The 23,395-nt window shown below is 42.4% G+C and overlaps 1 protein-coding gene across 1 annotated transcript; it reads right to left on the bottom strand.

Moving 5' to 3' along the window:
* Positions 1-13,869: 13,869 nt before the first annotated feature.
* On the bottom strand, positions 13,870-23,146 carry LOC138097876 (boLa class II histocompatibility antigen, DQB*0101 beta chain-like). Its single transcript, XM_068994092.1, has 5 exons — positions 23,003-23,146; positions 20,863-21,132; positions 15,611-15,892; positions 15,023-15,133; positions 13,870-14,372 (listed from the first exon to the last, which is right to left on the bottom strand). The coding sequence occupies exons 1-5, from the start codon at positions 23,109-23,111 to the stop codon at positions 14,359-14,361; spliced, it is 786 nt and encodes a 261-aa protein (XP_068850193.1). The 5' UTR covers positions 23,112-23,146; the 3' UTR covers positions 13,870-14,358.
* Positions 23,147-23,395: the final 249 nt, after the last annotated feature.

Raw genomic sequence — 23,395 nt, 5'->3', positions numbered from 1 at the left:
CAACATTCAGAAAACGAAGATCATGGCATCTGGTCCCATCACTTCATGGCAAATAGATGGGGAAACAGTGGAAACAGTGTCAGACTTTATTTTTCTGGGCTCCAAAATCACTGCAGATGGTGACTGCAGCCATGAAATTAAAAGACGCTTACTCCTTGGAAGAAAAGTTATGACCAACCTAGATAGCATATTCAAAAGCAGAGATATTACTTTGACGACTAAGGTCCGTCTAGTCAAGGCTATGGTTTCTCCTGTAGTCATGTATGGACGTGAGAGTTGGACTGTGAAGAAGGCTGAGCACCGGAGAATTGATGCTTTTGAACTGTGGTTTTGGAGAAGACTCTTGAGAGTCCCTTGGACTGCAAGGAGATCCAACCAGTCCATTCTGAAGGAGATCAGCCCTGGGATTTCTTTGGAGGGAATGATGCTAAAGCTGAAACTCCAGTACTTTGGCCACCTCATGCGAAGAGTTGACTCATTGGAAAAGACTCTGATGCTGGGAGGGATTGGGGGCAGGAGGAGAAGGGGACGACAGAGGATGAGATGGCTGGATGGCATCACTGACTCGATTGACGTGAGTCTGAGTGAACTCCGGGAGTTGGTGATGGACAGGGAGGCTTGGCGTGCTGCGATTCATGGGGTCGCAAAGAGTCGGACACAACTGAGCAACTGAGCTGAACTGAACTGAATTGAGTGAACATGTGTCAATGTTAACTCTTCCAACTCATCCCCCCTCCCCCGCCCTCAGACTCCATATCTACATATCTGTTCTCTACATCTGTGTCTGTTTCTGGTTTGTAAGTAAGACTGTCTATATCAATTTTTTCAGATGCCATGTATATGCATCAATATACTATGTATATTTTTAAGTGAAAGAAAATATCAGCAATTATTATCCTAAACATATAAAATCTAAATTTCAGTATAAAAAAGATAGATCACCTGCATATGAACAAATGTACATTTTGGCAATAGGATTTTGAGTAAGAAAATTTAAGTATAAATGATTCATAAGGTAAGAACTCAGCATAGCATAATGATACACTCCAGGTCTACCTGTGCTGCTGCAAAAGGAAAACTTCATTCTTTTTATGCTGAGTAATATTCCATTATATATATATGCACACACACCACATCTTCTTTAACCATTAATCTGTTGATGAACACTTAGTTTGCTTCTGCATCTTGGCTATCGTAAGTTATGCTACTAAGAACATTGGGGAGTATATACCTTTTTGAATTATTTTTTTTTCTTTCCTTCAGATATATACCCTGGAGTAAATGTGCTGGATACTTTAAATGAAGTATAACCCTATAAAAATATCAAATCACTATTCTGTACACCTGAAACTAACATTGTAAACAGCAATCAAAAAATAAATAAAATTTTTTTTGATTGCTGTTTACAACCTGCCTGACTTCAGGGTCTACTACAAAGCCACAGTCACCAAGACAGTATGGTACTGGCACAAAGACAGAAATATAGATCAATGGAACAAAATAGAAAGCCCAGAGATAAATCCACACAACTATGGACACCTTATCTTCGACAAAGGAGGCAAGAATATACAATGGAGTAAAGACAATCTCTTTAACAAGTGGTGCTGGGAAAACTGGTCAACCACTTGTAAAAGAATGAAACTAGAACACTTTCTAACATCATATGCAAAAATAAAATGGATTAAAGATCTAAACGTAAGACCAGAAACTATAAAGCTCCTAGAGGAGAACATAAGCAAAACACTCTCCAACATAAATCACAGCAGGATCCTCTATGATCCACCTCCCAGAATACTGGAAATAAAAGCAAAAATAAACAAATGGGATCTGATTAATATTAAAAGTTTCTGCACAACAAAGGAAACTATAAGCAAGGTGAAAAGACAGCCTTTGGAATGAGAGAAAATAATAGCAAATGAAGCAACTGACAAACAACTAATCTCAAAAGTATACAAGCAACTTATATAGCTCAATTCCAGAAAAATAAATGACCCAATCAAAAAATGGGCCAAAGAACTAAATAGACATTTCTCCAAAGAAGACATATGGATGGCTAAGAAACACATGAAAAGATGCTCAACATCACTCATTATCAGAGAAACGCAAATCAAGACCACAATGAGGTATCATTTCACACCAGTCAGAATGGCCGCAATCCAAAAGTCTACAAGCAATAAATGCTGGAGAGGGTGTGGAGAAAAGGGAACCCTCCTACACTGTTGGTGGGAATGCAAACTAGTACAGCACTATGGAGAACAGTGTGGAGATTCCTTAAAAAACTGGAAATAGAACTGCCTTATGACCCAGCAATCCCACTGCTGGGCATACACACAGAGGAAACCAGAATTGAAAGAGACACGTGTACCCCAATGTTCATTGCAGCACTGTTTATAATAGCCAGGACATGGAAGCAACCTAGATGTCCATCAGCAGACGAATGGATAAGAAAGCTGTGGTACATATACACAATGGAATATTACTCAGCCATTAAAAAGAATACATTTGAATCAGTTCTAATGAGGTGGATGAAACTGGAGCCGATTATACAGAGTGAAGTAAGCCAGAAAGAAAAACACCAATACAGTATACTAACGCATATATACGGAATTTAGAAAGATGGTAATGATAACCCTGTATGCGAGACAGCAAAAGAGACACAAATGTAAAGAACAGACTTTTGGACTCTGTGGGAGAGGGAGAGGGTGGGATGATTTGGGAGAATGGCATTGAAACACGTATACTATCATATAAGAATGAAAAGTTAGTCTAGGTTCAATACAGGATACAGGATGCTTGGGGCTGGTGCACTGGGATGACCCAGAGAGATGATATGCAGAGGGTGGTGGAAAGGGGGTTCAGGATGGGGTACTCATGTACACCTGTGGCGGTCTCATGTCAATGTAGGGCGAAACAAATACAGTATTGTAAAGTAAATAAATAAATAAATATTCATAAGCAAATAAATAAATAAAATTTTAAAAATAAAAAACAAAATCATGTGTTATATAGCAAAAAGTTTATGTGACTAGAAATATTTGATGTATAAAACAAATTACAATTAATTAATTGGAATTTATTTTGCTCTGAATGACTAATGAAGGTATTATATAATTAGCTTAGTGTAAAAACTAATAAGAATTGATGCTTTTGAACTGTGGTGCTGGAGAAGACTCTTGAGAGTCCCTTGGACTGCAAGGAGATCCAACAAGTCCATCCTAAAGGAGATCAGTCCTGAGTGTTCATTGGCAGGACTGATGTTGAAGCTGAAACTCCAATACTTTGGCCACCTGATGCAAAGAACTGACTCATTTGAAAAGACCCTGATGCTGGGAAAGATTGAAGGCAGGAGGAGAAGGGGACGACAGAGGATGAGATGGTTGGATGGCATCACTGACTCAATGGACATGAGTCTGAGTAAACTCCGGGAGTTGGTGATGGACAGGGAGGCCTGGCATGCTGCAGTTCACGGGATCGCAAAGAGTTGGACACAACTGAGCAACTGAACTGAAGTGAACTGAAACTAATAAGCTTACGCTGTTTAAAAACATGTCTCAGTCGCAAAGAGTCAGACACGACTGAACGACTGAACTGAACTGAACTGAACTGAATACAAACTTTAAAAATTTAATTCTAAAAAATAAAGGCTTTGTTAATACCTGATATAGTGCTATTTAAAAGTTACATAATTGAAAAATCACATTTCTTCAGCAAATAATTTGCAAGGAAATATAATGAACAGGGAAATTTACACATTTAAAACAAAACTGAAGAACCATATAAACCAAATGCTAGGTTTTTTTGGATTCATATTCAAACTAAACAACTATTTAAAAATTCTTGTGAGACAGAAAAAATGAACAGTGACTGTATTAAGCAATTATTTACCAAAATTTAGGTATGGTAATGGCATTGTTTTTATATTTCTAGAGTTATTATATTTTAGATTTTCATAGTAAAATAGTTAGGAATGAAATGATATAATATCTAAGATTATCTTTAAAATAATCCAGTAGGCATGTAACATTAAGTGGGTGAATTTACAGAATTGTCCATGAATTGGCCATTGTTAAAACTGGACTACTGATACATGATAATGTTCTCCCTACTACTGTATATAGTTGAAATTTTCCATAATACAATGGTCTTTCTAAGTATTCTGGAATGCCCAAAGAAGAAGTAAGCAGAGAAACATTCTATTTGAAGTTATGCTGGTTTTGAGGGTTTTCCTCATTTTTATTGCAGTTAGGAAACCCAGAGACTCCAAATCCTGCTCTAGAGCACAGAACCTCTCAGACATGTACCCCTAAAGAGTATTCATGCCATGAGGAATAACAGCAAAGGAAAGCAAAGTTAATGCTCACTTTATTATTGGCTGAACTAAGCCCCAAACTTTATTGATATGATTATTAATTCAATCTATAATGCATAAATGGTCATTAAGCAGCATTGCTGCTACACATACCAGACTACATTCCAAGTGTATTTTTAAATAGATTTATTTATTTATTAATTTTTGGCTGTACTGGGTCTTCCTTGCAGCACACAGACTTTCTCTAGTTTTGGAGAGCAGGAGCTACTCCCTAGTTGCAGTGTGCCAGCTTCTCATTGTGGTGGCTTCTCTTGTCGTGGAGCATGGACTCTAGGGCTCGTGGCCTTCAGCAGCTGCAGCACGCCGCCTCAGTAGTTGTGGCATACAGGCTCAGCTGCCCTGTAGCAAGTGGGATTCTCCTGCACAGAGATCAAACCAGTGTCTCCTGTGCTGGCAGGTGGACTCTCTACCACTGGACCTCCAGGGAAGTCCCCCAAGTATATTAATGTCATATGAGAAGAGACACATTCATTGTCTTTGAAGAATTTACACTCTAGAAGGAGGAAATATACACATATGGAATAATTTCACAAATATATAATTATAAAGGCTAAGGAAAATAGAAATGCAATATGTTAAAGTATTACACAGAAACCAAGTATAATTTGGCAGAGTTTAGAGAAGACTTGAATAAGTGAGATGAAATAATATGGTTTATAGTAAGTGAAGGACAAGGTTAAGGAGGGCAGAGCACAGGTTTGAGAAAATTTTGCAGTACAAAAGAGATTATGAAAATAAAATAAAATTATCACAGACTTAGTAAAAAAAAGTTTATGTAAGAGCAAGAAAGTTATTTAAATTCTTTCTAATTAGAATCCTAATGAAAAGAAATTGTATTTTTAAAAATAATAATGAGAGGCTAAAAAAAAAGGAAGATGTAATAAATGTAATAGAAAGATTGAAAATAAAATCAACAAAATCTCCCTGAAAAAAAAGACAAAGAAATGTAATATATGGTAGAAAAGACAAAACACAGAGACTTGACCTCAGAATATCAAGTAACAGAGTTAGAAAGAGAAAGAGAAACATGAAGAAGGAAAACTATGGAAAGAAGTAAAAGAAAATTTTCCAGTTATGAATGACTTAATTCTTTACATAGAATGAGGACTTTGATATATTCAGCAAAATTAATGAAAAAAGACTCATCACTATATACATTTTAAATTTTAAAGTCATTTAAAAGCCATTCATGGATCACTACCTTGTGGCAAATGGGATAGCATAATTCAATGAAGCCATGAGCCATGTCTTGTATGGACACCCAAGGTGAATGGGTCATAGCAGATAGTTCTGATAAAACACGATCCACTGGAGGAGGTAATGGCATACTACTCCATTATACTTGAGAACCCCATGAACTGTATAAACAGGCAAAAAGATATGACACCAAAAGATGAGACCCACTCCCTCCCCAGGTCAGAAGGTGTCCAAGGAAGAGTGGAAAGAGGGAAGAGTGGAGGACAACTACTAATAGCTCAGAAAGAGTGAAGCAGCTGGGCCAAAGCAGAAGCCACACTCAGCTGTGGATGTGTCTGGTGATGAAAGTGAAATCTGATGCTGTAAAGAACAGTATTGCATAGGAACCTGGAATGCTAGGTTAGGTCAACTGGAGGTTGTCAAGCAGGAGTTGGCAAGAGTAAACATCAACATCTTAGGAATCAGTGAACTGAAATGGACAGGAATGGGTGAATTTAACTCAGATGACCATTATATCTACTACTCTGGCCAAGAATCCCAGAGAAGAAATGGAGTAGCCCTCATAATCAACAGGAGTAGCCCTCATAATCAACAAGAGTCCAAAATGCAGTACTTGGGTGCAACCTCAAAAACAACAGGATGATCTTGTTTTGTTTCTAAGGTAAACAATTCAACATCACAATAGTACAAGTCTATGCCCCAGCCACAGATGCTGAAGAAGCTGAAGTTGATCAGTTCTGTGAAGACTAGAAGACCTGCTAGAACTAACACCAAAAAAATATGTCCTATTCACCACAGGGGATTAGAATGCAAAAGTAGGAAGTCAAGAGATACCTGGAGTAACATGAAAATTAGGCCTCAGAGTACAAAATGAAGCAGGGCAAAGGCTAACAGAATTCTGCCAAGAGAATGCACTGTTCATAGCAAACACCCTTTTTCAACAATACAAGAGAAGACTCTACACATGGACATCACCAAATGGTCAATATCAAAATCAGATTGATTATATTCTTTGTAGCTGAAGATGGAGAAGCTGTATACAGACAGCAGAAACAAGATCTGGAATTGATTGTACCTCAGATCATCAGCTCAGTTCCTCACAGCAAAATTCAGGCTTAAACCAAAGAAAGTGCGGAAAACCACTAGGCAAGTCAGGTACAACTTAAATCAAATCCCCTATGAATATACAGTGGAGGTGATGAATAGATTCAAGGGATTAGATCTTGTAAACAGAATGCCTGAAGAACTAAGGACAGAGGTTCATAATATTGTACAGAAGACAGTGAACAAACTGTTCCAAAGAAAAAGAAATGCAAGAAGGGAAAGTGCTGTCTGAGGAGGCTTTATAAATACCTCTTATAAATGAATAGAGGAAAGAAGAGAAGCAAAAAGCAAGGGAGAAAGGGAAAGGTACACCCAACTAAATGCAGGGTTCCAGAGAATAGCAAGGAGAGACAAGAAAGTGTTCTTCAAAGAACAATGCAAAAAAATAGAGGAAAACAACAGAGATCTCTTCAAGAAAACTGGAAATATCAAAGGAACATTTCATTCAAAGATAGGCACAATGAAGGAGAGAAACAGTAAAGACCTAATAGAAGCTGAATAGATTACAAGAATAAAAAGAACTGTACAAAAAAGACCTTAATGATCTGAATAACAACAATGGTGTGGTCACTCACCTAGAGCCTGGAGTGTGAAGTCAACTGGGCCTTAGGAAGCACTGCTGCCAATAAAGCTAGTGGAGGTGATGGAATTCCAGCAGAGCTATTTAAAATCCTAAAAGATGATGCTATTAAATGCTGCACTCAATATGTAAGCAAATTTGGAAAACCCAGCAGTGGCCACAGGGCTGGAAAATGTCGATCCTCATCCCAATTCCCAAGAAGGGCAGTACTAAAGAATGTTCAAGCTACCAGACAATTGCATTCATTTCCAAAACTAGTAAGGTTATACACAAAATCCAGCAAGCTAGGCTTCAGCAGTATGTAAACTGAACTTCCAGATGTTCAAACTGGGTTAAAAAAAGGCAGAGGAACCAGAAATCAAATTGCCAACATTCACTGGTTCTTAGAGAAAACAAGGAAATTTCAGAAGAGCAACTACCTCTGTTTCATTGACTATGCTAAAGCCTTTGACTGTGTGGAACAAAACAAACTGTGGAAAACTCTTAAAGAGATGGGAATACCAGACCATCTTACCTGTCTCCTGAGAAACCTGTATGCAGGTCAACAAGCAACATTTAGAACCTTGTATAGAAAAACTGGCGGGTTCAGGACTGAGAAAAGTGTATGACAAGGTTGTTTATGGTCACCTCGTTTATTTAATTTATATGCAGAGCACACGATGTGAAAAGTTGGGTTGGGTAAGTTACAGGCTGAAATCAAGATTGTCCCAAGAAATATCAACAACTTCTGATATGCAGAGGATACCACTCTAATAGCAGAAAGTGAAGAGGAACTAAATAGCCTCTTGATGAGGATGAAGGAGAGTGAAAAAGCTGGCCTAAAACTCAATATTAAAAAAAACTAAGATGATGGCATCCAGTCTGATCACTTCAAGGCAAGTAAAAGGGGGAGAGGTGGAAGCAGATTTCCTCTCCTTGGTCTAAAATCACTGCAGATAGTGACTGCAGCCATGAAATCAGAAGACGACTGCTTCTTGGAAGGAAAGCTATGACAAACCTAAACTGTGTTAAAAAGCAAAGAGATCATTTTGCCAACAAAGGTCCATATAGTCAAGGCTATGGTCTTTCCAGTGTCACCTACAAATGTGAGAGAAGTCAAAGCACCAAAGAAATGATGCTTTTGAACTGTGGTGGTGGAGAAAACTCTTGAGAGTCTCTTGGACAGCAAGGAGATCAAACCAGTCAATCATATAGGAGGTCAACCCTGAATACTCATTGGAAGGACTGATGCTGAAGCAGAATCTCCAATACTCTGGCCACCTGATGTGAACAGCTAACTCATTGGAAATGACTCTGATGCTGGGAAAGATTGAGGCAAGGAGAAGAAGGGGATAAAAGAGGATGAGGTGGTTGGATGGCATCACCGATTCAATGGACATGAACTTGGCCAACCTCCAGAAGATGGTGAGAGACAGGGAGGCCTGGCGTGGATTCGTGAAGAGTCAGACATGACTTGGAGGCTGAACAGCAACAAAATTCTGAAAATCTCAAGTGTTAAAAGAAGATCATCTCAGTAGAGGAAACAAAACTAAACAAACAAAACAGACCTATGTTAAATTGTCAAATACTTCTATCATTAAGAAATGAGAAACACCTCTAAGTTCTAAAGGAAAATTATTTTCTGTTAATAAATATATACCTTTGCAAAATCACAATCAGGTACGAAGAAAGAATATAAGTACTGTTAGACATGAAAGGATACAAAACGAACCTACCACATATGATTTTAATGGAAACTGATTAAGAATGTGACTCAGTAAAGTGAGGCTGTTAATCAGGAAATAAGAATGTACTTGGGGAATGACATCGGCAACATGATCAAAAAAGAGTCTTTCTCTCGTATCTCCCTCTCAACAACAATTTGACATCCATCCCTGGACAAAGATGTCTTTGTGGGAGCTATGGAATCCAACAGCATATGCTAAATAATCCAGGAGACAGGCCCACCCATGCATCACATAACAAGCATACAGAACTTGGTCATGGCTAGGGACCCTGCAATGGCCCATAAACTGGCTCAGAGCTTCTTAGCTATGATCTGGAAGCCCCTGGAGAACAATTTTAGACACTTTGTGGAAGTCCAACTTTCCAGTGGAGAACTTCAAGGACACCACTGGAGCAGAGAAATATAATTTGGACACACTGGAGAGAGTAGGAGGAAGACCTCACTCCTCCTCAAGGCAGCACAGCTTGGTGCCAGGAAGGACCTTCTCAACCCATGAATTATCCTGGAGGGGAAAGTGAGAACTTGTGAGGGAACATCTGTCTTCTTCAACTGTGCAGGAAACTGCCAGAGATTCATTTCTCTCTTACACTATCCAGAGTACACTATGTCATGAGCTACATAACTGGGGTGGGAAGAGGCTGGTACAGTGGCAGATAGAACTCTAGGAAGATATGAAAAAGGCACAGATTCCTCAAGAAGTCTACTAACAATCCACTGGGGAGGCCTCATCACTGAATCCCATCAACCTGCCCAGGCACTCCTAACAGTACCTGCACCTCACCCACACACACTCCACACTGTAGTCAGCTCCCTGTGTGCACTCCTGACAGCAGCAAGAGTGAGCTCTGGCAGACAACTAAAAAGCAGCACAGAAAGCCAGTCCAAAGCCAGTCCCTGTAGGCCAAGGAGAGAACAGGAACTTGAACTTCAGCTCCATTCTTGGGAAAACAAAAGGGAAGCTGTCAGCATCCAGCATGTTGCATTGCAGAATTAAGAGAGGGCATACAATTTAAAGAATTCTGTCGCAAGAAAGAACAAGAAGTGTGGTGCAGGTACATCCATAAAAGGTCTGAGAGGGTCTAAGAAGCCCCAGAAGAACCGACAAAAAAAAAGATATTATAGAAAAACTGAACAAAAGTTTTGACCAACCCAGTATTTCTTTCCTGAAGTCAGCTAGTAAAAACTAGTATGGATGTGAGAGTTGGACCATAAAGAAACCTGAGCGCCGAAGAATTGATGCTTTTGAAATGTGGTATTGGAGAAGACTCTTGAGAGTCCCTTGGACTGCAAAGAGATCCAACCAGTCCATTCTAAAGGAGATCAGTCCTGGGTGTTCATCAGAAGGACTGATGCTGGAGCTGAAGCTCAAATACTTTGGCCACCTGATGTGAAGAGCTAACTCATTGGAAAAGACCCTGATGCTGGGAAAGATTGAAGGTGAGAGAAGGGGACAACAGAGAATGAGATAGTTGCATGGCATCACCGACTTGATGGACATGAGTTTGAGCAAGCTCCAGGAGTTGGTGATGGACAGGAAAACCTGGCATGCTGCAGTCCATGGGGTTGCAAAGAGTCAGACATGACTGAGTGATTGAACTGAACTGAGAGGCGATGATTGCTACTTCAAAGGCAGAGACAGAAATGCAAGACTTCAATAAACATGAAAAATCAAAGAAACATAATATCACCAAATAATCTTCCAGTAACTGACACCAAGACATGGAAATCTATAATTTACCCAATAAAAGTTTATTTTAAAGAAACTCAATAAGTCACAAGAAAACACAGTAAGACAATTCAATAAAATCTGCAAAACAATACATGAGCAAAATTAGAAGTTTAATAGAGAGATAGAAATCATAAAAAACAGAAATTAGGAATATGAAAAACACAACAGATTAAATGAAAAATGCAGTAGTGTTGAGAATAAAGTGTATCAAGCAGAAGAAAGAATTAGAAGCTAAGAACTTTGAAATTATCCAAGTCAGAATAAAAAAAGAATAAAAAGTGAAGAAAGCCTACGTGATCTATAGAATACCATCAAATGTAACCCTCTTTGAATTGCTGGCATCCCAAAAGAAGAGAGAGAGGAAAAGGAACAAAAAGCTTATTTAAAGAAACAATGACTGAGAACTTACCAAATCAGAGGAGAGAGTTGTTTATAAGTTCATAAAGCTCAAAGGTTAAGAAACAAATGCAACTTAAATAGATCTTCTCAAAGACACACTATAAAAAAATAACTGCAAAAAAATCAAAGATAAGAAGATAATCTTAAAAGCAGCAAGAGAAACTAAGCTGGTAATTTACACAGAAAACATAATAAGGATATCAGATTTCTCAACAGAAACTTGACATTTAAGGACAGAGAATGATGGCATATTCAAAACTTGCTGAAAGAGTCTGGGTCATGAAGTAGCTGAAGGAAGGTCATGAACTCACCTCCTCCAATGGACACACTCAGTCTACAGCTACAAATGGAATAATTTCCTCTGGAAGAAAAAAAAAAGTCTAAAAATTGGTTCAACAATGCCTGCACATCAGACAAATGAGAAGAAGACCACATCAAGGCAGAAGAGGAAGAGTCACAAGCTTGCCATAAACTCCACCCTGGGCACAGCAACCCACAGTTGGGAAGGAACTCAAAACCAAGAGCTTCTCCTGAGGAGCAAGGGGTGTGATCACAACAATGGGCATCCCAACCGGTAAGACCTGTACCTAAGAGATAACCCCCCAAACATCTAGCTTTGAAAGCCAATGGGTCTCATGTTTTGAGTGAACTCAAAAATGGCTCTCAAAGGAATCACACACAGACTCACTTGACCCAGCTCCCAGTGCAGAAGCAGCCATTTGTAAAGTATTCAGACTTTATGGGAACGAGGCTCATTTGATGACCTTAAAATGTTAGCCTAACGGACAGGGGCCTGCTGGGATACTCTCCTGGGACAGAGGCTGGCAGGCACAATTTTGCTCTCTCTTTCTTCTGTGCTGAAATGGGCAGGCATCTATTTTTTCATTCTAGGAATTTTTTTTTTTTCTTTTCAGAGGTTCAGTCTTTAACTCCTCCTTTGCATCACTGTAGCCAGCAGGTGCTGGCTTTACACTTTCCCTGTGCCACCCTCCAGAGCACCACTATGTCATCCAGGTGAGCTTTTACATAGGCTGGCTGTCCCCGTTTTTATGGCTGCCACCCAGAGGATGCCTTTGGATCACCTGGCTCTGGAGGCCACGGAAGTTTGCAGTCCATCGGAGCACTGCACAGAGAGCAGACTGAAACACACTCCCGGTCTTTCTAAGAAAGAGGCCTATTTTTTTTATCCAGGAGCTTTGGTATGAGGGCAGGTTTCTGGTTTGACACGGTTCTAGCAGGCTATAGAGGTGCTCTCATGAATCCAAAGCCAGTAGACAAAATCTTTGCACACTTCCCCTGCCTTGCTCCAGCTCACTGGTATCTCTCAGAAAGCAGCTTATACATTTGTCTGGTGCCCTAATTCTTCCAGCTGGTAATACCAGGAGATAATTCTATACTGACTGGCTCTGGTGACTAGTGGTGCTTAGGCTCACGGGTCACAAAGCACTGTAACAAATGTAGAGAAGTTCTTAAATAGCTACCAACCCAGGGCACAGCAAGAGGCAACAGTATTTCTGTGAAAGAGGCCTATTAGCTTACCACCATAGCTGTAGCCTGAGGGGTAGGTTTCTAACTAAACAAAGATCTAAGGACTGACTTTAACCCTTTCCAGAGACCTTGGAGGGTGGCATTATCATTTCACTCTCCCCTGCCATGCTCCTCAGTGCCAATGGCTCTCAGAAGGGAGCTCTTACACCCACCTGGGGCCCTGGATTCTGTGGCTGCAAAATTCAACATCTGTGTGATACATCATATTAAAAAAATCACAGAATAAAAATCATGATTATCTCAATAGATGCAGAAAAGGCTTTTACAAAATTCAGCACTTGTTTATGATAAAAACTCTCAATGGAAGTGGGTTTAGAGGGTTCATGTGCTGTGCTAAGTCACTTCAGCCATGTCCAACTCTTCATGACTCTATGGACTGTAACTGGCCAAGTTCCTCTGTCCATGGGATTCTCCAGACAAGAATACTACAGCAGGTTACCATGCCATCCTCCAGGGGATCTTCCCAACCCAGGGATCAAGCCCACATCTCCTGTGTCTTCCTGCATTGGCAGGTGATTTCTTTACCACTAGCGCCACCTAGGAAGCCTCAACATAATAAAGACCATGTATGACATACCCGATGCCAACATCCAGAGGCTCAAACAGTAAAGAATCCACTTCCAATTATATTAATGATATAGGTAAGTCCTGAGGATGTGATGTGCAGCATGGTTACTATAGTAAACGATACTGTATTGCATATTTGAAAATTGCTAAATCTTTTTAAGTTTGGCTATGCTTTAATTATTTTGACCCACAATAACTCACAAACCTCTCTGTGACACAAAAGATTGTCATGGGTATTCCTCATTTCATTCAAAATATTGTAAAGATTCCACTATTTGCAATTCTGTTATTTGAAAACTAAAATAGTCCACAAATTTCTTTAACAGGGCACAATAAACTTCAACACATGGAAATATGCTGATGTGACTGAACGAATGAAGATATAGCTGCAGCTTTCAGGGCTGGAGTACTGCTCTGCCTACTGTATCTTATGTGACGTCTCAGTTGTGACACAGGATGTTTGTTAGCTAGACACTATAGTGGTCATTTTGCAATATAAACAAATATATCACCATGCTGTATACCTGAAATTAATGTTATATATCAATTATGCCTCAATAGAAATTCTTAATAAACAAGAAGGCTCAAGGTACAGATAATTTATATTCATGTTTAATTACAATATACTCTATAACCAGGTAATGGCTTCAATGTGCTTCCCTTGAACCATCTGCAGAGGGAGAATGGAAACAGAAAAATCCCTTGGGGTCTCAGTAGATGCTGTTGGCAGTGCACAGGCAGAGGCTCCAGGGTCCATGCAGGAAGCAGCATCACAGCCAAATCCTTAGGGCAGGGGTCACCAGGGGTGACCTGGTGACTGTGTCAGAGTTAATCTAAGAAAGACTCTGATCTCAGAGGAGGACAGGCTGAACAGGGGAATGAAAATGGGAATAGAAACAATTCTCAGGGTCTGAGGAGATGCGGTTGGCAGCACAGAGGCAGGTGCAGGAAGCAGCATCGTTACAGCCAGATCCCTGTTGGGGCGGGTGGTCACAGGAAGTGACCTGGTGACTCCATCAGAGTCACTATAGGATCTGATCTCAGAGGAACAGAGAGACGGGCAGCTGGGAATTCTGGGCAAGAACAGGCAGCCATTACAGAAGAGCGAAGTCCAATCTTCATCAAAGTATCCTCGGGAGTCAGCGCACGAGCCCTGCAGAAGAGAGAGTGATCACACACAGCACCCTGAGGGAGGCGCCCCTCACCTCCTCTAAGGTCCCTGCAGCATCAGAGAAAGCTGAGCTCCAGGGCATGCCATCGTCACCTCCCCAACATCTGGGTAAAGGTGACTCTCCCAAAGAGGATGGAGTACTCCAGACTGACAGATGTGCGGGCAGCTAGGGAGCAGCTGTTATCCTTCTGGGGGATATGAAGATTTCAATCTTTTCAGTAAATTTAATGATAACGCACTTTCTTTAAATTTATTTCCTCCCTATCCATCAGTCACAAAGTCTTAACTGTTCAAAGTTAAAATCCCCCAAGTGAATGAAACTGTCACTAGAAGAAAGGGAAGTCAGTGCTCTGACCCTCTTAAAAGAGGAAGCTTTTGGAAAGGAGTCTGTGAGACAATGATGAACTTTAAGGAAGCCCTAGAATGAATTCCAGCTGCCAGTATTGCGGCAGGGCTACCTTTCAATCCGTAAAGTAAGACTTCAGTGTCTCCCTAGGTTGCTTGTTTCTTCCTGCCACCACCTTAACCTCCTTTATGTCAGGGTCAGGAAAAAGAGCTACATCTAGAGACAGAAGCCTCCCTGAGAAGAGAGTCTCGGCCATAGTCTTCCCCATTTCCCCAGAGTTCCTTACCCTTCTGGCTCCTGTGACGGACAATGAGGCCCAGCCCGAGGAAGATCAGCCCCAGCACGAAGCCCCCAACACCACTCAGCATCTTGCTCTGGGCAGATTCAGACTGCGCCCCTGGGGAGCAGAGCCTGAGTGTCAGCATTTGTCTCCACATCCCACAGTGTCTCTTGAGAATCCTGAAGTCCAGTCTGAGGTGCAGGAAGAGGAAGTACCAGGAGAACTCAGTTCCTCATTCTAACCACCCCCAGGTGAGGGACCCAGCGAAAGATCCGTGGACAGAGTGGGCAGGTGAATGAGCAGGGAAAGCAGATCCCTGCCCCTCAAGGACACATGCATAACCTGGGACCTGTCAATCCTGCAGAGCTCCCTGGGCGGGGCTCTGGGGCCATGGTGTGTGCAGTGAGCTCCTGTATCTGGAAAGACAATGTAATTAAGCTCTTCCAATGCCCCCTACTATGAAGTATGAGCACTCTCGTGTCCTCTGATTTCAGTAGGGATGCTGGGGACAAGAGGTGAGATGGGATGGACCCAGGAAGCCCTGTCTGCCCTGTCCTGTAGGGCCCACAGTGAAAGGAAACCAAGTGCCCTTACTCCACTCCACCGACATGGGGCTCTGGAGGCTGGGGTGCTCCACGTGGCAGGTGTAGACATCTCCTCGCTGGGGGGTAATTTCCAGCATCACAAGGATCTGGAAGGTCCAGTCCCCGTTCCTAATGAGAGGGGTGGACACAACGCCAGCTGTCTCCTCCCGGTCATTCCGGAACCACCGAACCTTGATCTGGCCTGGATAGAAATCTGTCACCGAGCAGACCAGCAGGTTGTGGTGGTTTAGAGCCTCAGTCCTGGATGGGGAGATGGTCACTGTAGGTTCCACTGAGGGAGGAACAGACAGGAAAAGACACAGTGAGACATGAGACCGCACAGCACGTCTCCCATGGGCAGGAGTCATCCCTTGGTACCAGAGTGGGAAGATCCCCGGATTCCAAGTCTTGGATTTGGATCCAACCTTGTCCACATTATTAGCTTGAATAGAAACATTCATCAGTTTACTCTTTGGAGTCTCAAGAGATAAACGTCATCATTCTATGGGAGTTACTTTGTTGACACTGATAAACATGAAGCACTTTTAAATTATAAATTGCTATATTATACAAGCTACTATTTATTAAAATTTTTCAAATAAAAATAAAAAACCGAGACTTGTTTTCCCCACACCTATTGAAGGTGCCCATCAGGATTAGCTCTAGTGACTTATGCAAGGTTGATCCCAGTAGTCCTCACTGTAGAGAAAACCCAGCTGTTTTGACTCCCATCTGTTGGTCATGAGATGATCAACAACAGCCACAGAATAGCAACACGGACTGAGAATTAAGAAAGCACAGACATTTCTGCATGTGTGCATGCAAAGTTGCTTTAGTCATGTCCAACTCTTTCAACCCTATGGAGTGTAGCCTGCCAGGCTCCTCTGTCCATGGGATTCTCCTGGCAAGAATATTGGAGTGGGTTGCCATGCCCTCATCCAGTGGATCGTCCTTAACTAGGGATCAATAAACATTTCTGTGTACAATCAAACAGGACAAGAGCAACCATCACATCCTTCCTACAAAGCAATTCTTCTCAGACAGGCTACATCTATAATCCTCAGCCCCATAACACAGAATTTAAGAGCAAAAGCACTTCCCACATGTTACTGGTCAACAAAGCATCTCTCTAGGCTTTAGCCTTATCTTAGCTCCAATGCCATTCTGTGGTGAACACCCCACAGAAATCTACATAATTAAAAACATAGATTCTGTCTCTACTTCATTTATGCCACATATGTGAAAGTGAAAGTCGTGTTCGACTCTTAGCAACCCCATGGACTGTATAGAATTCTCCAGGCCAGAATATTGGATGGGTAGCCTTTCCCTTCTCTAGGGGATCTTCCCAAACCAGGGATCGAACCCAGGTCTCCAGCATTGCAGTCGATTCTTTAACAGCTGAGCCACAAGAGAAGCCCAAGAATACCAGAGTGGGTAGCCTATCCCTGCTCCAGGGGATCTTCCCAATCCAGGAACCAAACGGGGGTCTCCTGCTTTGCAGGTGGATTCTTTACCAATTGAGCTATCAAGGAAGCCCAATACATACACAGCATACACTCTGTCTCTACTTCATTTATGCCACATATACTTATTTGATTGAACTGTTGATTCACTTATTCATTCATTCAACAATTATATATATGACAATTTGGATTCTCTCGTAATACAAAATAACAACAGACCATAGTGTCTGCTTTTACAGACTTTGCGATCTAGTAACAGAGATCAAACACACACACAATGTTACAAACTTAATCAGTCAGTCAGTTCAGTTGCTCAGTCCTGTCTTTTTGCAACCCCATGGACTGAAGCACAGCAGTCTTCCCTGTCCATCACCAGCTCCCACAGCTATCTCAAACTCATGTCCATTGAGTTGGTGATGCCATCCAACCATCTCATCCTCTGTCAACCCCTTCTCCCCTCATCCTCAATGTTTCCCAGCATCAGGGTCTTTTCAAATGAGTCAGTTCTTCATATCAGGTGGCCAAAGTATTGGAGTTTCAGCTCCAGCATCAGTCATTCCAACAAATATTCAGGACTGATCTCCTTTAGAATGGACTGGTTGGATCTCCTTGCAGTCCAAGGGACTCTCAAGAATCTTCTTCAACACTACAGTTCAAAAGCATCAATTCTTCAGTGCTCAGCTTTCTTTATAGTCCAACTCTGACATCCACACATGACTACTGGAAAAAACCATAGCTTTGACTAGATGGACCTTTGTCAGCAAAGTAATATTTCTGCTTTTTAATATGCTGTCTAGGTTGGTTCTAGCTTTTCTGCCAAGGAGCAAGCATCTTTTAATTTCATGGCTGGAATCACCATCTGCAGTGATTATGGAGCCCCCAAAAATAAAGTCTGTCACTGTTTCCATTGTTTCCCCATCTATTTGCCATGAAGTGATGGGACCAGATGCCATGATCTTAGTTTTCTGAATGTTGAGTTTTAAGCTTTTTTCACTCTCCTCTTTCACTTGCATCAAGAAGCTCTTTAGTTCTTCTTTGCTTTTTGCCATAAGATTGATGTCATCTGCATATCTGAGGTTACTGATATTTCTCCTGGCAATCTTGATTCCAGCTTGTGCTTCATCCAGCCCTGCATTTCACATGATGTACTCTGCATATAAGTTAAACAAGTAGGGTGACAATATACAGCCTTGACATACTCCTTTCCTGATTGAGAACCAGTCTGTTCCATGTCCAGTTCTAACTGTTGCTCCTCTACCTGCATACAGATATCTTAGGAGACAGGTCAGATGGTCTGGTATTCCCGTCTCTTGAAGAATTTTCCACAGTTTGTTGTGATCCGCACAGTTAAAGGCTTTAGCATAATCAATAAAGCAGAAGTAGATGTTTTTCTGGAACTCTCTTGCTTTTTCAATGATCCAGTGGATGTTGGCAATTTGATCTCTGGTTCCTCTGCCTTTTCTAAATCCAGCTTGAACATCTGGAAGTTCACTGTTCATGTACTGTTGAAGCCTGGCTTGTAACATTCTACAAACTTTGTAACATTTTGTAATTTTTGAAAGAAAAAAAAGGGAACCTAAAAACAAGCAACACTGATGAAACATCATGTTTGCCCATACCTCAATTCCTTTATCCTCTCAGATGTTACTCATGGTCAAATACAACACACTTCCTTATCTATTCTACACATCTTATCCTCTACCTCTCCAGTTGTTTCACTGTATCTCCCTCATTCTCTTAGTGTTAAACTATAATAAATATTTCATACATGTTTTACTTATTTATTTGATAACACATTACATACTCTTTTCTTCCCCCCGCCCCCCAATTTCTTTTTAACATTCAAGTGAGTTTAACTACTACCTGCCTACCCATTCCATCCCCTTGCTTTTAAGAATAACTTCCTTGTTCAGAAATCAGACATGATTATCAGGTATGTTCTCTATAGAAAACATTCTGCAATTCTTGCAGAAGTTGGCCAAGGTTAAAGAGAAAGCACTGTGAACTATAAAGTATAACTGGGACTTGCTGAGGTCAGGAGGCAATCTTGTCACCCTAGTTACATGGTACTCATGAGCCATCATCTGGAAAGAATCATGCTTTCAATTGGGACTTTAACTCTTGTTTAGGTCCTCCTTGCTGGAGTCTGATTGAAATCTTGGTCAGGTATGTGGACTTACAAAATCTGTTCATCTCAAACAGATTGGGAGTAAAAATGAAGGTCACAAGTTCAAGAGAGAAACGTTAGAGTAATGTATATGGAAAAAGAACTGAAACAGCAAAAAATATAAGTATCTATTAATACTTGGTATCATGAGGATGAAGAAGGTAAAAGAGTGTAAAGTAAGCTAAAAGTTATGTGAACGTGTATAGATAACACTGAGGTCAGACTAGGGATTAATCAGTAAGTTTTCAGTTTCCTCAATGTATCATTTTGTCCCACCAATTTGAAAATAGGCAGGAACAGACTCACACTGCTGTCTCCGGTCATAACTGACCTTAAGGAGGTTTTGCTTCCATTAGACTCTATATATATTAGTAAAGAACATGATGACTGCTGTATACTGGGGGACACTACAGGACAGTGAATAACTGTGTGTAACTACTTAAACTGTTTATATGTACCAACATTACTACTACTACTACTACTAAGTCACTTCAGTCGTGTCCGACTCTGTGTGACCCCATAGACGGCAGCCCAACATTAGCATATATAAAGTGTTGATGCTAACTGTTAACACTCAAGTTTCACTTGTTGTGAAATTAAGTGGCATAATACAGAAAGTATTTGGTAATATAATTGTCTAAAAATAGGTTCCCACTAAATGACTATAGTTAACTTTCAGAAGGTGTATCCCTGAGGTGGGTGGTGACGATAGGGGCCTGGAGGTAGAGGATAGGGTTTAGGCCAAAATAAACCTGAAGAAATTTTTATTCAATTAAATGGCATAGACTTATTTACCCCAAAATGGCAACTCTTTTTATTATGCCATTTGTTGACCTTTTGTAAGAAATTGTAACTCAGCCTTACAACACCATTCAAGTTGTTTCTATTTTTAGTAAACACTTCTTTCCTCAGACTTTGCTTTCAGAAATTTTAAGTTGTTAAGAGCCAAGTCAATAAGAGTTAACTTTGAAGAGTTAAGTAAAATAGTAAAGAATAATTAATAAAATCAGTTTTTAAGACTCCATTTACTTGTTTTCTCTTGATCCTAAGTGGTTGGAAAACCAAGTACATTTATGCATTAATTTAACAAAGGTGTAGGGAACTCACACTACCTGCCAATGTGTCAACAGGCACACGGTAATAATCAACACCGTCCCTTACTCGAAGGAGGTCCAGAACAAGTGATACAGTGACATCCATTTAAGAAACCAAGATTAAGTTGAATAATGATGTGAAACCAAAAAGTGATAAAGGTATTATTTCATGACTGTTATTTATCACCACGTGCGCAGGGTGCCCTGAACTAAGCAGTGGAGCTGCCGTGACCAGGCGGGGCGGTCAGACTTCGGGAAGCAACCACACCAAAGGCGCGAGTGAGGCGGGAACGAGCTGAATTCGTGGAGAGAGCTGCCCAGCGCGCGGCCTTCAGAGCTGGCCCACACTGGGCAGGCCGCGCCGCCCCTGCGGGGAGAGGTCCGGGGCTGCGAGTGCGCCTTCCCCGCGGCGCCTCGGCCCCCGCCCCTCCGCGCCGACGCCGCGGCCTCGCCGACCCCTCCGCGGGCCTGGGGACCCCGCCCCGGAGACCCGGCCCCTCCCGCGCTGCGTCTCGGGCGGAGGGCGGCCGGCACTCACCTCGCCGCTGCCAGGTGAAGGGGGCATCCACCCGGTAGTTGTGTCTGCACACCGTGTCCACCTCGGCCCGCGTCTGCTCCAGGATGTCCTTCTGGCTGTTCCAGTACTCGGCGTCCGGCCGCCCCAGCGGCGTCACCGCCCGGTACTCGCCCCAGTCGCTGTCGAAGCGCGCGAACTCCTCCTGGTTGTAGAAGAATCTGGTCACGAGCCGCACCCGCTCCGTCCCGTTGGTGAAGTAACACAGGAACTTAAACTGGAACAGGAGATCCTCTGCGGGGAGACAGCCGCTCGGTCAGGCTCGGCCCCACAGCCCCACGCCGGGCCGCTCGGCCAGATGGGGAGGTGCCGGCCGCCGCCAGCGGGGTCCCGAAACCGGAAACCCGCCGCCGCTCGGCCCCTGTTCCGCTCCAGCCCGGCCCTGCGCCTCCCGCTGCGACCCGGGTCCTCCCGCGGCTCCTCCCCGGGCCTCCCGCCCCCTCTGAGGCTCCCAGGACGTGAGGAGCCTGTGGGACCTCAGGAGACTGAGGAGGCTGAGAACTCAGTAAACGGGGCTGTGTCTGTCGGCTTATTCATCCATCCCTCTGTACTTAGAGGGATCAGGATGTTCTCACAGGAAATCTCAGTTTCCCTTAACTACTGAGAACCTCAGAGGCAAAGTAATGACGTAAACGCAAGAGTTCAGCGAATGACAAAAGAGGCGGAGAATTTTGTCCTCAGCCTGAAAGAAAGTGAGATCAAATCGCTCAGTCGTGTCTGACTTTTTGCGACGCCATGGGCTACAGCCCACCAGTCTCCTCCACCCATGGATTTTCCAGGCAAGAGTCCTGGAGTGGGTTGCCATTTTCTTCTCTAGGGATCTTCCTGACTCAGGGATGAGTCTTCCGCATTGCGGGGGAAACACTTTACCGTCTGAGCCACCAGGGAATCAGCCTGACGGATGCACAAATTCATTGTCCCCGGCAAAGTGTCTTCCCTACACCTGGGTTTACTCCTAGTTTCTGCCACCCCCACCGACACCTGTGTGGTTAGAGGGAACCAACAACTTCCCAGTCATAGAAAGGAACATCTTATTCATGGAAAGAGCACAGACTTTAAAATGAGATAAATTGGATTCCAATTAAACTGAGATAGTTACCAGCTTGTGCAGCTTCCTTAATAGTGTATCTGTATCATAAGTATAATTGTGGAAAAAGTCATTATACCGACATGTAGGGCTTTTAGGAAGATTGAGAGAGAATTTATATTAAGATATTAATCCTGTGTCTGAGGTGAATGGTTTCTCAATAGTTATATCATTCCGTTCTTACCTTCTCTTTGCTCCTAAATCCGGTCCATCCCCACTTATAAGTCTCTGAATCCCACTCAAGTCACTAAGTGAAGTCGCTCAGTCGTGTCTGACTCTGCAACCCCATGGACTGTAGCCTACCAGGCCCCTCCATCCATGTAATTTTCCAGGCAAGAGTACCAGAGTGGGTTGCCATTTCCTTCTCCAGGGGATCTTCCCGACCCAGGAATCAAACCTGGGTCTCCTGCGTTGCAGGCAGATGCTTTACCATCTGAGACACCAGGGAAGCTTGACCATAAATCAGTGAAACCTGAGGGTAAGGTTCTGTCTGTGATCACCCAGGGAGCTCCTCCAATACCAGGAGTTGCTTTCATAAACCCTCCACTCAGAGTCAGGACTGTAGAGTCTTTTCCTCAAATTCTGAACCTACAGGGACTACTACTGCCCTACATTTCCCGCCAACCCAGGATCCCACAGTATTTAGTCCAGACAAGATCTTGGGGGACCCTGAAATGACAAATTCTGCTGTGTCTTCTTTGGAGAAATTGGTATCTTCTAAAAAAAAAAAAAAAAAAGGCAGCAGAGAGATGCCCATGCTCACTTTGTCCTGGCACTTATAGTGGATACACACTCTGTCTCTTCCTCCCTGTTACACCCAGGCTCAAACCTCTAAGAGGGGGATTGTCCTCACCTTGTCCTTAGAGGGTGGAAATGAGAATGTAACATAGCCCTCATTCACAATGGAAGGAAATGTGTGATGAAAGACAGTATTGGGAGATCATACCCCAGCCCAAGGGTCCCTCAGAGCCTGCTCCCCAGAGTGGTGGCTCCAGGGAGCAGCTGCCCTGCACTTACGTGGCGAGTCTCTGCCCTCAGCCCCTGGCATGCTCAGCACCACCAGGGTCACCATCACAGCTGCCATCCAAAGGCCTCTGGGGATCCGCAGAGCCACCATCCCAGACATAATAGAGAACAAAGGAAGAAGTAATGGTAGTCAACACAGCTCAAACCCAGTGAATCTGGTGAACTCACTTCACAGAATAAAAGTCTATGGGCGCTCCCATGTATGGCAGGATTGGAGAGTCCCTCAGAAAGGAACCAATCAGCACTGGAGTTGAAATACCTCATCTGTCCCTGGGCAGACATTATTTTCTAAGGTTCTCAATCTGGCACTGTCTTCATCAAATTACACTGAGTAAAAATTTCAGGTGAAGATTTTCTCTCAGTTATAAAAGATATGAAGATTGA

The sequence above is a fragment of the Capricornis sumatraensis genome, chromosome 22 (assembly GCF_032405125.1).
Source record: "Capricornis sumatraensis isolate serow.1 chromosome 22, serow.2, whole genome shotgun sequence".
Lineage (NCBI taxonomy): Eukaryota > Metazoa > Chordata > Mammalia > Artiodactyla > Bovidae > Capricornis > Capricornis sumatraensis.
This window is presented reverse-complemented; position numbering and strand designations above follow the sequence as displayed.

Bases quoted from the DNA above. Each gene is read 5' to 3' on its own strand.
- LOC138097876 (XM_068994092.1), bottom strand. From the start codon at position 23,111: ATGTCTGGGATGGTGGCTCTGCGGATCCCCAGAGGCCTTTGGATGGCA. The intron at 21,133-23,002 runs GTAAGTGCAGGG...GTCTCCCCGCAG, and splicing joins TGAGGGCAGAGACTCGCCAC to AGGATCTCCTGTTCCAGTTT. The intron at 15,893-20,862 runs GTGAGTGCCGGC...TTCCTCCCTCAG, and splicing joins CTTCACCTGGCAGCGGCGAG to TGGAACCTACAGTGACCATC.